The 13,799-nt window shown below is 44.4% G+C and overlaps 1 protein-coding gene across 2 annotated transcripts in view; it reads right to left on the bottom strand.

Annotated features, from left to right (window-relative positions):
• Positions 1–5,186: 5,186 nt before the first annotated feature.
• Positions 5,187–13,799, bottom strand: part of KCND3 (potassium voltage-gated channel subfamily D member 3) — a 110,786-nt gene continuing 102,173 nt past the window's right edge. Inside the window, exons 4-7 of one of the 2 annotated variants that reach the window (XM_074163265.1) lie at positions 11,237–11,329; positions 8,540–8,596; positions 7,336–7,583; positions 5,187–5,391 (exon numbers count right to left, since the gene is read on the bottom strand). In XM_074163265.1, coding sequence (XP_074019366.1) covers positions 5,187–5,391; positions 7,336–7,583; positions 8,540–8,596; positions 11,237–11,329 — 603 coding nt within the window. The remainder of the gene's footprint in view (positions 5,392–7,335; positions 7,584–8,539; positions 8,597–11,236; positions 11,330–13,799) is intronic. The other variant, XM_074163266.1, reaches the window with a different exon arrangement.

Here is a 13,799-nt window from a genome sequence, read left to right as displayed (position 1 = left end):
TTTAGAGAGATAAAACCGTTATGAAGAGTGTTTGTGGCGTTGTTAGATGTGAAGCCTAAAAACTTGAGCTCTGAAATCACGTATCTAGTGCAGTGGCTTAAAGTGTTGGAGAAAAATAAGTGATATTTTAAAAAGAAAATATCCAGATATATTTGATTGGTAAATTATGTGGAAAAGGTATGTTATTCACCTAATTTAAAAAGCAGAATAAAGTTTTCAGTCAAAAGCTGCTGATGTTCACAAGCCGTCCGTGAATGCTGACTTTGTAACTGCCACAGTCCGACATAGGGAAACTATTACAGGATCCAAGGGACCCGTAAATTAAATGTGGTTTTTAGTTTACTGAATTTGCTTTATAATACATGTAAGATACAACATGTTTGCAACCTCTTTACTTAAAAAAGCAAAATGTTTGAAGAAAGATTGCTTTCTTTAGCTGCTACTAATCTGATTTTCACGTGCACGCCTTACACTGTCTAACTTGGAATGATAATGCTCATTTGCAGTAGAAGTATATTATTAACGTTCAGTTAAACAAGTAGCATTGACTCAAATTTAGTATTTCTGGCCCACTGTGGAGAAGGATGTATTTTGAATTACCTATTAACTTTATTCAACACTAAAGCCGTGTATGCTACTTAGTTTACTTTTTCCTCAGTTCGCCTTTAACAATGATAATTATTTGACAGACAAAAGTAGTCACTGGGGTAAGAATTTGCTGTAGAAAGTTTTATATTCCTCTGATGCTGGAAGGCAGCGAACTTACTACGTGGAAAGGAGAATAATTTAACATGGTGCGAAGGAGAATAATGGCAGCAAGAGAGGAAAAAAATAAGGAAAGAATTATGGCTGAACAGCAGGGGAAAAATCCCTGATGTTGAGATCTGTTAGTCTGGAAGGAGCTCTCCAGGGAAGCGGTGGGAGCCCTTCCCTTGGAGAATTCTAATTCTAATCCAGAGAAAGCAACGCAGTGAAGGAACTTGTGCTAGCCAAGGATGGATTACATTTTTTAATTCTTTAATTTTTATGTGCCAAGATGTGTTATCTGTGGCCTCTTTATGGGTGCCCTTAAGATTTTTAAGGAAAAGGAAAGGAAAAGGTGGATTTTAGGAAGAGTAGATAGAAGTCAAAGCCTAGATGTGAAAGGTATTTCTCATCAGTCTTTGCCAATTAGGGGTGATTCCTTCTATTAGCAGCCCAATGCCAGGTGAGAAGAGAGCAAATCTATTAATAGAATATGCTGAAAATCTGTGAAAATATTTTTCCCTCAGAAAAGGCTTTGGAAAGGAAACAAAAAGCTCAGAAAAAAGCGTTGCTCCTTTGATATTTTTAATATTGCTTTATGAAAGGCTGAAAAAATAATCCCCTTCCACTTGCTTTTTGTGCAAACAATCTGTTTTCATCTCTTTTTAGTGAACTTATCTAAAACTATAAAAAGTCGCAAGGAATTAGGGGGAAGGGGAAGGCTTTTGAGATGAACTGCCCACATGCTGCTGACCTTTTGCTGAGCAGTTTTGCTAATCAGGCTGTTTTGTCCCACCTGCCTTTCAGAGAGGTGTCAGGACTAGAACCTGCCTATGGTTCTGGATGCTTCTCCTCCCAGAGGGACCCCCCACCCAAGGAAGCCCCTTCCACGTGCACCAGGAATGACCAGGATTGCAGGGGTATGTGCTGGTTTCTGTGTCCGTGTTGATGGATGCGTGTGGCCCTGGGGAGAGGGATGCTGGTAAGACAGGGCGGTACTGGGGACCGCTGGGGAGAATAGTCCGAATCCTTCAGTTAAAGCCCAGGAATTTTCAGGAGTGACTTGGCCTTATCTCAGCAATGGTTTAGAAGTTGCTATTTAAAGATTAGAAAGAGCCTTGCAGTTTAGTGAAGCTAATTGCCTCCCTTTATTGTAGGAAGAAGTGGCTGTAGTGCAGTTCCCGTGCTTTTCTGTGCAAATGCTTTCCCTTCTCCCCCGTGTTTTGTTTGAAGGATTACGTTGTGCCCCACCAGCCACCGATAGGATGGCGATAGATTCTGTTTCGGGGACTGCGCAGTGCACTCATGAGGAGGATGTAGCTGTGTTGGGCAATCCAGGGAGGTTTTGTACAAGCGTATTTTCAAGTGCTTTAGGAAGCATTACTCGGTCTGCTTCAAATCGGTGTATAAAGGGAGCTAATGCCTCCATTAAAAATATTTTTAGCCCTGTTCCTCTAGGCTCAGACTTCCTCAGTTTTGTCTGTCTTTATCCTCTGGAAGCCTGAGCTGATGTACTGACTGCATGGGGCAGCACCTGCTACGTTAATGGTAGCAGAGACAAGCCTCCTGTTTGTGAGCAGGGATAACAATGATTATTCCTCATGCGTGGAAGAGAACAAAGGCCGTGGCTGTCTTGAGGATCTGAGCCCGAGCAGCCAGCCAGAAACCCCAGGGACTGGCTTTCCTCCTTACTTTTTTTTTCTCTTAAAAATATTAATTTTTTTTTTTCCAAAAAGCATTTTGATTGATAGCAATTAAATGCCCCAATAGTGCTTCAGAAAAGGGGTGCCATGATTGCTATTTACAGATAAAGAAATGGGCGCAGAGAGATGAAGTGGCTTGTTTACCACTCCACGGTAAATCAGGAATAAGAAAGGCAGCACCGAGAATCCGTGCAGAGTCCCTGACTCTAATCGTTTCCTCCTGCGCGTGGGAAGGAACACTGTACCCTGTCAGCATTTAACCCTCGTTCTGTGCCGGGGTAAATGAGGGTGCAGGGTGGTAAGTGGTGGAGAACAAGGCCTCTGATCTACAAGGGTGATGGGGAGCAGATGATGACAAATAATGAAATTAAAGTGAAGGAAAGATTAAATTAAAACATCAAGAAAAACTCAATAATGGTAAGATTAACTGCAGTATAACCTCCTACCGGAAGCAGCAAAGGCAGAGCGTTTTAATCATTTAAAACAGGACTAAACATAGTTCTGAGTAACGTATCATAGCGCTGGAATAAATGACTAGAAGCTGGTGCAGCTACTGAAGGCTTAGCCATAGCCCTAATTTTCCTAGAATGTTGTAGGTTCCTAAGGAGTTATATGCATCAGCCTCTGAGTCCACTTACAGACTAACAGGAGCGCTAACACAGCGGGTTGCTAGCTCGTATGTTTAAGTCAGCATGTAGGTCTATTTCTCTATCTATACATGTATATGTCTGTATTTATTTATATGTGTATGTGTATATGTGTATATAAATATTACATCAGGAAAGATTATGACAGATGTAAAAAAAAAGTCATCCCTTTGTGGAATCAGCCTCAAACATGCTCTTGTAACTCTAATGTTGGTAAAATCACTGTTCAGAAACAGGATGTTGAAATGTTTCCTTATTTTCTACAAGCCGTTGGGAGCTGGGCGCATCGCCACCCCTGGGTGTCTACAGGGCCTTGGAGGGGCGTTTCTGCATGACCACAATAATTAGCCAAACGGTGTATGAAAGTGAAAAGGTGGGTGATGTTCCTCACTCTGCCCTTCATGGATCACGCCTATTATGAAAAGGGGACTTGAGAAAGGCAGAACAGAAGAAAAAAGTTATTCTGCTTAGGGGGGGAAATGGGTTATGTTTCGGGACCGTGTATTTCCTTAGAATAAATCATTCCTAGAAAGATCTCAGGAAGAGGTGCTAGGACTGACCACAGCTTAGTTAGAAGTCTGAGCTTCCTGGCAGTACCACACAGTGTTATTTCAGTTTTTGGTTGACTAGAATTGTGTGACTTTTCCCAAATTAAGTGTAGAACTGCAAAAAGAAAATGCTATCCGTACCACACTTTATCTAATGTTTTCCACGCTCCAGTACTGCTCCCCCTTCTCAACTGGATTCCTGCTGTAGATCCTGTGCTGGGGCTGGAGAACTAAAATTGCTAACCCAGTCTACCCCCAAAATCAGCACGCCCCAGCAGCAGTTGGTGAGACAACTGGAGCCCTAAGACTGTGAAAAAGCCAAATACCTCTCTGTCCATGCAAGGTATTTGGCTCTGGGGTTAGTTATTGTCAAGTATAGATCCAGACGTTATTTGGCTACTATTTACAATGGGTTGTACGTCCAGTGCTAGCAAAGAAATTTATATAGAAAACAAAAATAAAAAAGCATGGGCATACATTACAAGAAACCTCTGTTAGACTTATGAATGCTTGATGCAGTTGAGTTCAGTGCTTTCTCATTCTTTGCCATTTGTGTGTACAGTATTAAAAAAAGAATCCTATCTTTTTTTTTTTTCTTTTTAAAAATACAGAACTGGTAGTCTAGTCACACTCTTACAAGTAAGTGATAACAAAAATAGAAAGCAGATACCCATGTGGGACTAAAACTCTACTAAAGCCTGTCTTTTTTTTTTTTGTTTTTGTCCACAAATATGTTTTCACAGACAATAATTAGCAGACAAACACACCGTTTGCAATTGCACTGTATTGACTTAAAAGGCGGATACAAAATTGTCTAAATCAAGAATGCCATCCAGGGTGAAACAGCTGTGTGTGTGTGCGCACGTGTGCACATGTGTGTGCTGCCACATGCTTGGGTTTCCCTAGTGTGCACCCAATCACGGACACGTGCTCTGCTCTTTGCAATTCAGTGTTGCTCGGATGGGGTTCTGCCGCACACTCGCACGCACACACACAGGGGAATGGAAAGAGATTTCTGTGACAGGTGGCTTCTTTGTCTAAATCTTTTCCTATAAAAGAAAAAAAAATGTGAAATTTTGGTTGGTTTAAAGGTTCTACTCCATGAAGAAAAAAAATTCACAAAATCCATTGTTTTTCACCTTTTCAGTCATTTCCTCATGAATAAATATTATCCATTAAAAACCTTTAAAAAGGTGCTGCGATACACAGTGTTATATTTCCATTTTCTGTATTGACTCTCCTGTTGCCATGATGATTCTTTCCCTCCAGCCTCCGCGGGTGATTTTTGCCCTGTACCATGGCACAACGCGCTCTCCAAGCAGGTTTTCCCTTCAACCAGCCTCTTCCTCCATCTCCTAATCCTTCCTCAGGCCACAGCACGAACGCCAGTCTGAAGAAAGCTGCCTCGTTAGGTCTCCATTGCTAATTCGGTGACAAAATGTCAGGTTGGTCCATCCAGGCACAATTTGCAGCAAGAAAGGAAGATGGAGGTGTGGAGGGAGAGGGGCACTGGTCTTCCAGCCTCCTTCTGTGCATGAGACGTCTTACAAGGCAGAGACCTTGACGATGTTGGTGGTGGCGGTGGTGGGAATGTTCGTGGAGTGGCTGGGGCTGCTGGGTGGAGGCCGACTCTCGCCCTCGGGTGTGAGCGCGGGCGGCGTGGGGATGCTGATGATGGCTGTCGTGATCTGGGCAGTTTTGCAGTTCGGTCTCAGCCCATCATCTGATTTCATGTTGAGACTGGAACGACTAGAAAACAAATTTAGTGTTTGGCTTTTTGGCTTTTTTTTATTTTTTATTTTTAAAAATCAGACAGCAGGACTGGGGATGGTAGTTGTTCTTAATCACTATCTTACTCCTCTGAACTAAGGGCATCGAAATATTCAGAAGACTCCTTTATATGTTCCCCCCAGTTCCTGCAAGGCATCATTAATTTCTACCCAGGTTACACTAAGCTTTTTTATTATCCCCCCTGGTTTAGGATACAGCTTTTCACAGGGCAAATCATTCTATGTTTCCCTATGTTTCCATTTCATTCTTGCATAATTCTAGTTTAATTAAGAGGACATCTAAATACACTGTCCTGTGTGCTGTATCTTTTCAGAGCACAGGTAGTTCTTTCTAAGAAAGAGACATTGTCTTCCTTGCATTTCAAAATGCCTCTTCAAATCCACTGTCCCTCGATCTTTTCTGTTTTTTCATCTCTCTGCAGCAGTTTCAAGGATCTGGCAGCTGGGAGCATTCTTATTAGATCTGCATCAATTGCATCCTATAATTAATTACAGAGGGAAAATGATAGGTTGATCTCTGTGCATCTGCACAGCTGCCGGAGTCTGCTATTACCAGCCCAACACCGTCATTTCAAACACAAGGCCTGTCCTCCTCAAACGTACGGCTCCCCGTGGGAAAGCTGTCGCTGCTGTTATCTCGGGGTGACTCACCAGGAGGATGGTTCCCGATCGCTCGAGCATCCCGAGAACACGCCAGAGCCCTTTCTGCTCCCCGGCTGCCTCAGTCACAAGCTGAGAGTGGGGCAGTCATAGGGACTGCGTGGTTCTGCCAGTGGTAACCAGTACGCCCAGTTAGTTGCATTCCACATGAAAAACAACTTAAAGGCTTTTTTTCTCTCTCCGTTCTTACAAAGTTTGGTAAGCAAGTGAAACAACAGACAGTGTTGACATTTAAAATATCACTGGCACCTGATTCAGCACCCACTGAAATAGGCAGAGGAGTTGACGTTCCCCTGACTTACTGGTTTAGGTGCTGGTTTAAGCTGTTGTCATCTTGAAACTGCAGGAGCCAGAGACTTGTTTTGTGCTTATTCATTCATAATTCGCTCTCTGAAATGCCCTCTGACTTCACCCTGGCACAGAGCAATCGCTGGCTGCCCCAGAGGCAGCTTTGTTTCAGTTTCTCTGTCCCTTTGATAGGAGTGGGGAGGAGGAGGATGGTAAGTTCACAAACAGCCTGGTGCACAAGCAGCTTAACGGGCTGAGGGAGATTTCAAGAGTAATTTAATATTTGCAAGAAAGATAAGGTGAAGAAATTATATTTTCAGCGAGTTATGTATAAAATGACAGTTTCTGTCGAAGCATTTCTTCACCTGTGTCACTAATGGCTTTTTAGGTGAGAGCTACTGAGACACCGTCGGGTGTCTGTTTCCCAGAGATGCTTACGGCTGTGGTTTAGACTTTTGGACAATGGAAATCAGCAAAGCGGGTGTCCCTGGTGGACCATGTCGGTGTGTACAGCTCTCTAACAGCTCCTGCTGACAGACACCGGTTTGCTGTGGTCTTTGCCTGCTCCCAGTAAAGGCTTGGAAGTACTGGGCTGTCTGGGAGGTGGGCTGTGAAGTGGTCCCGGGCCAGCTTTGGTGAGTGGCTCACAGCTGGGAACTGCTGGCTCCTGCCCGTGTGATTAGCACTCCATTGGCAGGTTCCAGCTGGAATTCATTCTCCTGTGTCCCGTCTGGCCAGAGAAGAGCTGCACTAGAGTCCAGCTTTGACCCGGTTCTTCCTGGCACAGCCAGGAGCTGCTGCCCTTGGGCTGTGACTAGAAGGAGGGAAACACAGATGCTCCCAGCACTGGTCCCCTCTCCCTGGCCGGAGAAGAGCCCTGCGAGAACGTTCCATTGGATAACGCACTTCAGAGACTTGCATGCAGGATTTAGCGGCAGGAGCCTACTTACTGTACCTTGTAGTGAGCGAGGGCTGCTCGCTGCACTGGATGTGGATGGTGCTGAGCTCCTGCATGCTCCGGAGGCGAGTGGCCGGCACGCTGGAGTTGGGAAGGTGAGTGGTCTTCTTGTTACGGCGAGAACAGCAGGAGGTGGTCAGTCCATGGTGGCTTGACAAGGAGGGGCTCCGAGAAGAAGGATAGTTTTGCATCGAGCTCTCCATGCAGTTCTGCTCGAACAGCTGCTCGTCTATGAACTCGTGGTTCTGGCGGGGAGAAGAATAGTGTCGTTACTCTCTGGTGACACCACCAGCTTTGGCCCAACAGCGGTTTGTTTTCAAGGGCACCTCTGGCTATGCTGGTGGGACGGGTCAGCCCTGTCTGTGTAGGATGCTCTCTGCCTCTGTGCCTGAAAATACTTGCACTGGGCAGATCTTTAAAAGAGATGACTCTGCCCTTCCACTCACTGCAGCCAAGAGAAGGTTTTGCTCCGCTGCAGCAGTAGGGGAATAAGGGAAGCTGCTGCAGTGACCAAAGCGTGATAGTCCCTCCCGCTGTCTTGCTTAGGTGGCCTGAGATGGTTCATATGTTTTGAATTTCCTTTTGGTTTTGTATCTGTTTTCCAGAAGTGGCTTCATAAAGTCTGCAATGCCACATGGTTATGAAACCCAAGAGGAGATATAGGCTCCTTTTTCTTTGTCCCTGGGGACAGGATTGTATTGTATTTGGGTGACCATCTTGACATACAGCTTAATTGCAGGATGTTGCTTGTTTTGGCTGTTGGGCGCAAAGCAGACCTGCAGCTCACTGGGCGCTATTAGCTGCAGGGAAATGAATGTGGCAGGTGAGTGGGAAGTGTATAGGGGAAGGAAATTCAGAAAACTGAATCTGTAAAGAGTTTTTGTGCTAAGGAACAAGAAATCCTGAAAGAAAGAATTCTAATGTGCGCATATCAACAGCCAAGTGGTTCTAGTAAACATACTTTATCCAGTCCCTGTCAGCACCAGAAAGGATGGGAAACAAAAACAACCATGGAGAAGGCAGCCATCGGTTTTCATCAGAACAATTAACAACTCTGACAGGAGACAAGAGCACTGATTGCCAAAAGGAGCCACGTGCACAAACTCCCAAAGACAAGACCGGGAACAAGAAAGGAACCAAACACTCTCCAGACACATCACAGAGACCATAGAGAAAACAGATTGAATTTAAAAGGAAATACCTTGATGGTGGAAGTTCGTACAGATAACAGGGGATCATCCACAAGATAGGACAATCCCTATGGGACAACATGCCAACAAAAGATAAAAACACAATTGATTGTCCATTCTGGCACTCAGCAGTTTAGTCCCAGCATTGCGTCTATCGCTTCAGCATTCCAGGCGGCTTGCTCAAGTTTGAATGGGCAACCAGACCTTCTCTGCACCAAACCTTGCCTGAATCAGACCCCTTTGTTCCTTCCTTCTCACGCTTGAGCTTTTCAATGTGACATTCTTGGAAACAGAACAAAACTGGTAACAACTTTGTTAGTTTGAACTTTTGAGAGCCAAAGGCAAAGGAAAGCAAAATTCCAGCTGCTGATTCACGAGGAAGGGATTGGAATTGCATTGCCATTGGGCCACCAATGGATGTGGGGTTTGATCATGGTCTGGAAACACACGGAAAGGTTTGGGTTGAAGGATCGGATTCGATACACTCAGCATTTGGAGAAAACATTGCATGTGAATGTCCATCCTCAATCTGGGAGTTGGGAAGGAGTCGAAAACCACTCCTTTTGTTTGAACAAACTCCATTTGTCGTGTTAATATGACAAAGTAACCTGTGTTATGGCAGCCAGAAGTACTTTATGGTCACTTTGTCATCTGACATGCCACATTTGTGAGCCATTCGCAGCCAGTGGGTTGTAAGGCTCTGTGCTAGCGACACCACAGATAGCAGGACAATAAATAATGTACTTATAGAATCCTTCTGCCTAGTTTAAGGAAAGGTGAGTTGCCCATTGAAACAAGTTTGCAACCATGGTACATTCCTCATTCCATTCCTGCAACTTGGTCGCAAAATGACTCTTCAGTGTTTAAAAATTATTTTACTACAATTTAAATTTCTGCGAGGAGAACTGTTGCATAGTATTCCAATGGATTATGTGAACTAAAGAATTTCCACACAAGGTGATTGGACTATTTTGATTGATAATTCCAGACCAGAATCCAAACTTGCTACATGATTTGCTGCAACATCATGGTAATAACTGCCTGAAAAACATGGGGGGGGAAACACATTAAATATTGTGCAGATTCTCCCTCTCGGTTTTAATAAAAGTTCAAAGTATCACTGTTATTGCCATTTTTTGCTAAGCAACATTTGGAACGTTTTCAGCCCCTGAGACTCACTGTGTGGTAGGGTTGTGTGCTGGAGCAGTCGTCCTGCTTTGCCCGGGGACTGATATCCCCAATGCGCTTTGGCTGGTCACTGGACCCGCTCGTTAGTCGGGGGGGGGCAACTCAGGCAGCCCCTGGGATGTCCCCCCGCCCTCCACAGGGGTGAGAATCTCCAGAAGCCTTTACAAAGTCAGGGCCTTACGAGGGCAGACCCTGGAGGGAGGGCTGTTGGCTTTTGTTTGCTTCAGCCAATTTGTTAAATGTTTCCAAATGAAAGTTTTTTTGAGAAATATGGGTCATAGCAGTGAAGCTTTTAAGCATAAAGTAATAAACTGAAGAGTCAGATTGTGAAATACCTGCTTGTTATGTAACATCTAAAATTGCTAAAAGTAAAGGCCAGATGAGTCTGATAAAATGAACTCCATAGTCATTGATACAGGAAGAATGGGTTCACTGTCCCTGGAGCGGTGACCTTTGGAGCTCATTGGGAGGAACCGGCCGTACTCAGCAGGTCCCTGTAATTCCCAGTCATCTTCTTCCAGTGTATCGCTGAAGCCTAAATGATGTTATTCCAGCATAAGCCAAACTATGGAAGTGAAGGTGATTTATCTAAAAGAAAGCTCTTGCAAGTCAGAAATCAAAAGTATATTTGATGATGGATGCGGATAGAGAAAGGCATGAATATTTCAAGTGTTAACCTCTCTTCATTCTTTCTAGAATGAATCATGGTATAGATAATGTGTTCCTTTACTGCAGAACCTTTTATATATACCTGGAAGTAAAACATATGTATCAAATAAATATCTGAAATGTTCCAAGAGCCTTCTGCATACGGAATCACTTCATAATGAAAACTAAAATTCTCACCCCAACACCTTGCATGAGGCGAACAGAAAAGTCATTGTTACAGAATCTGCCTGAGTGGCTCTGAGATAAATTACTGCTCTTGTAACCAGAACTGAAGTGAGAAAAATACGTGCAGCCTTTAAACCCATTAAGAGAGTTCATCTGCTCTCTGCCATATAAAGGGCTAAAAATTCTGTTTTTCCAGCCTGTTGGCACTGGAGACCAGGCTATGGTTAGCAGAACTGTCCTTTCTTAATAATTAGCACAAGTGACAAGTATATATGATGTGTGACTGACAGCGTAAGACGAATGCCGTTCAGGTCTCTTTCAGAAGCACTGAAGAAATTAAACTTAATGTACATCTAACCCCACGCTGAAAAGTTCTCTGGGTTCAGGTAAACTTCACCTGAGCAACCTGCTCCTGACTTTGTGCTGGTGTAGATGACTCTGGAGTAGCAGACAATCACATCTTTATCCCTTTGCACAGCAATTACTTTCATGTAATGAAGACCATGAAATAAAGTGCATTTATCCCATTGCAGACTATTCTTGGGAGCTCGAGTGCCAGCCCCCTCTGGCAGAGTTTCCAGGTCTAACTGAGACCCAGTTCAGAGCACACTTTCCATGGGCAGCCTGGGCCAGGCAAAGCCCTGGGAGGGTGGAGAAGGGTGGAAGAGGATTGTGTTGCTACTTACGGTTGTTTTTTCCAGGCAGTGCAGCAGGTGGTGATGTTGGCTTTCAATTAAAGAGGTGCCTTTAGTCATATGCTGTTCATCCTCAGTGGATCCCTGAATAACCAGAAAAAGGGGAGGGGAAAGAACCAAAACCCAAACCAGCTGTAAAACCATGAAAACAAACAGACCTACCAGCATTAGCTTTCACAGGGATAAAGATAACAATGTCACTGTGGCAGCAGTTCCCTAGGAGAAGGAAGGTCCCATCTTCGTTAGTTCCTTACGGATTGTGGCTTTCACTCAACAGGATGGCTTACTGGGATTTATGTTCTAGTAACCCAGTGGCCAGGAACCCCCTGTGCATCACTTAGCACAAAACCAGAACAAACCAAGCCTGTTCCAAAGACCTCAGAATCCAGATACTTGACTACAGCAACATCTGTACAATTAGGGACCAGCTTTCCCCTATTTCCCCTGTGTACCCAAACTGCTGAGATGTGGCTAACAAATTTGTAAGCTAATTCAGAGAGGAGGGTGTGCTTAGAGTCAGGCAGGCAGCCTGTGCTGTCTGGGAAGGGATTGGGTACAGCTGAGAGTATTTAGGGCAAAAAAACTATTAAAGGGAGTGGTCCCTCCTTGGAGGACAAAGGAAGGGGTGAGGTGTTTGTGGTGTGGCTGCTCAAGGAGTCTGCCTTGGAAAAACATTGGGGTACTTCCGCTGGTCTCTTCTTGGCTTCTCCAGCAGGTACGTGTGCGTGTCGTGATTTGGGGAAGAGACTGCTCGGACTGCAGTGTTATTAGTGGTTGGGATGAGCTACAGATCTCAGACCAATCCCTGTGCTTTTTGTTAAGCTGAGGGGCTTGATCTGCTTGAAGGAGAAATAGATAAGAGGTTTGGAGCTGGAGTTCAGCATGTTTGTATTGTTTAGCTCCTGCAGAAATCTTGGCATGAAGCATTCATCAATGCAGTAGGCCAATTTAGTCAACTTTGTGGGGGGAGAAATCCAGGACTCTGGTTTTTTTTGTTTCTCTGCTGTATCAGTGAATTGGTGTGTCGCTTATCCTGTGATCTGATGATCAGATACGCCTCAGAAATGGGAGGAAAAGAAGCAATTGTTGTTGCTTAGAGTTTCTGTGCTATTTGAGACCCAGGATTATTTTTCTCATTTTCTCTGTTCTGTGGTGGCAGATTTAAGATCTGCGTTGTTAAGGATGCTCTCTTACTCCTACTACTACAGCTCCTGATGTTGGAATTCGCTGTGATTTCATGACACGTTAATCTGTGTGTGTTTTTGATGAGTAGTATCTTCAAAGACAGTCACATGTAAAATAGCAATTAGGTGTTGTAAAAGGTTTCCCTGTGCTCCATGAGCAAGGGGTGCCTGGTGTCTGCTGTAAGGCCCAAATCTCAAAGTTAAGAATCGATGTGCATGGCTTGAATCTCCACTTAGATACTGCCATTTCGTGTCTAACTGTTCGGGAGAGGAAATGGGTGGGATGGGAGACACGGCAGAACATCTTGGCAGAAGTGCCAAGACATTGTCTGTTGCTCTCAAGGGGGTGAAATTCTGCTGTGCTTAAAGGATGGCTCATAAATACAGCCCTGTGTCCCAGTGACTCACGGCAAACGCGTGTTCTGGATGCCTTTTCCAGGATGGTTCTATGATCCTTAAGTGAAGGAATAGCTCTGTCTCTGAGAACTGTTCAGCTGAGTAGCTGAACGGGTACATTAAGGGAGCTGACTTACTGTACACGGAATTAATAGATTCCAATGGGAATGTGTCTTAGGCAGGTTATGGATGTTTTTGTTGCTGTTGTTTTGGAAGATGGAGCATTCCCAGAAGTATTTTTAGAAGTGGCCTAAAAAAAAACCAGTTCCATTTTTCTTATTATCCATCCTCCTGGTGAGCGAGCACATCGAGCAGGTCCTGTTTGTACCCTGCTGAGATGACTGATCTGCTGAAGTCTGTGTGGGAATATTTCCCATGGAGGTCCTTGTGAGCCCTAAGGCACATATGATACTGCACTAGAACACTGGAAAAGGAGAGAGAAAGAGCACGTATTGCAAACAGTATCTTTTTACGAGGGTTTGCTTGAGAGGAGATCTAAATGGAATCTGAAAGCAAAGACAGAGCTTCTATTGCTCTGGGAATTGTTAAATTTTGGCATCACAACTTTCTCTCTCCCTCTGCCTTCCATCCCGAGGCCGGGCTTGCTGCTGATGGAAACGCATTCAGGGATGGCAGTGACCAGGAACAGAGCATAGCATCAGTGACTATGGCTCACACCTTATCTTCCTTTTGCTTTTTTGTCAGTCAGCTCAGTGTTCTTGGAAACAAAGCGTATGCAACCACCGAGAACATCCTCGCATGCAAATTAAGAATGGGAACTGCAGAAACTGCTGCCCGAGGAGGGTGGGAGTGCCAACATCACACAAACACTTGGTATTTTGATAGTACTGTTGAGGAATATATACCTATAGAGATTGCATCAGCGTGCCTGCAGTAACGTAGGTACAACAAAGGCTGTGTCTTCATTAGAAGAGTCTGGCTGTAATGAAAAAGCAGGCGGGGAGGAGAGGGGA

Source organism: Numenius arquata, chromosome 24, assembly GCF_964106895.1.
Source record: "Numenius arquata chromosome 24, bNumArq3.hap1.1, whole genome shotgun sequence".
In the NCBI taxonomy this organism is placed as follows: Eukaryota; Metazoa; Chordata; class Aves; order Charadriiformes; family Scolopacidae; genus Numenius; species Numenius arquata.
Note: the sequence above shows the minus strand (reverse complement) of the source record. Positions and strands in the feature narration are given on the sequence as shown.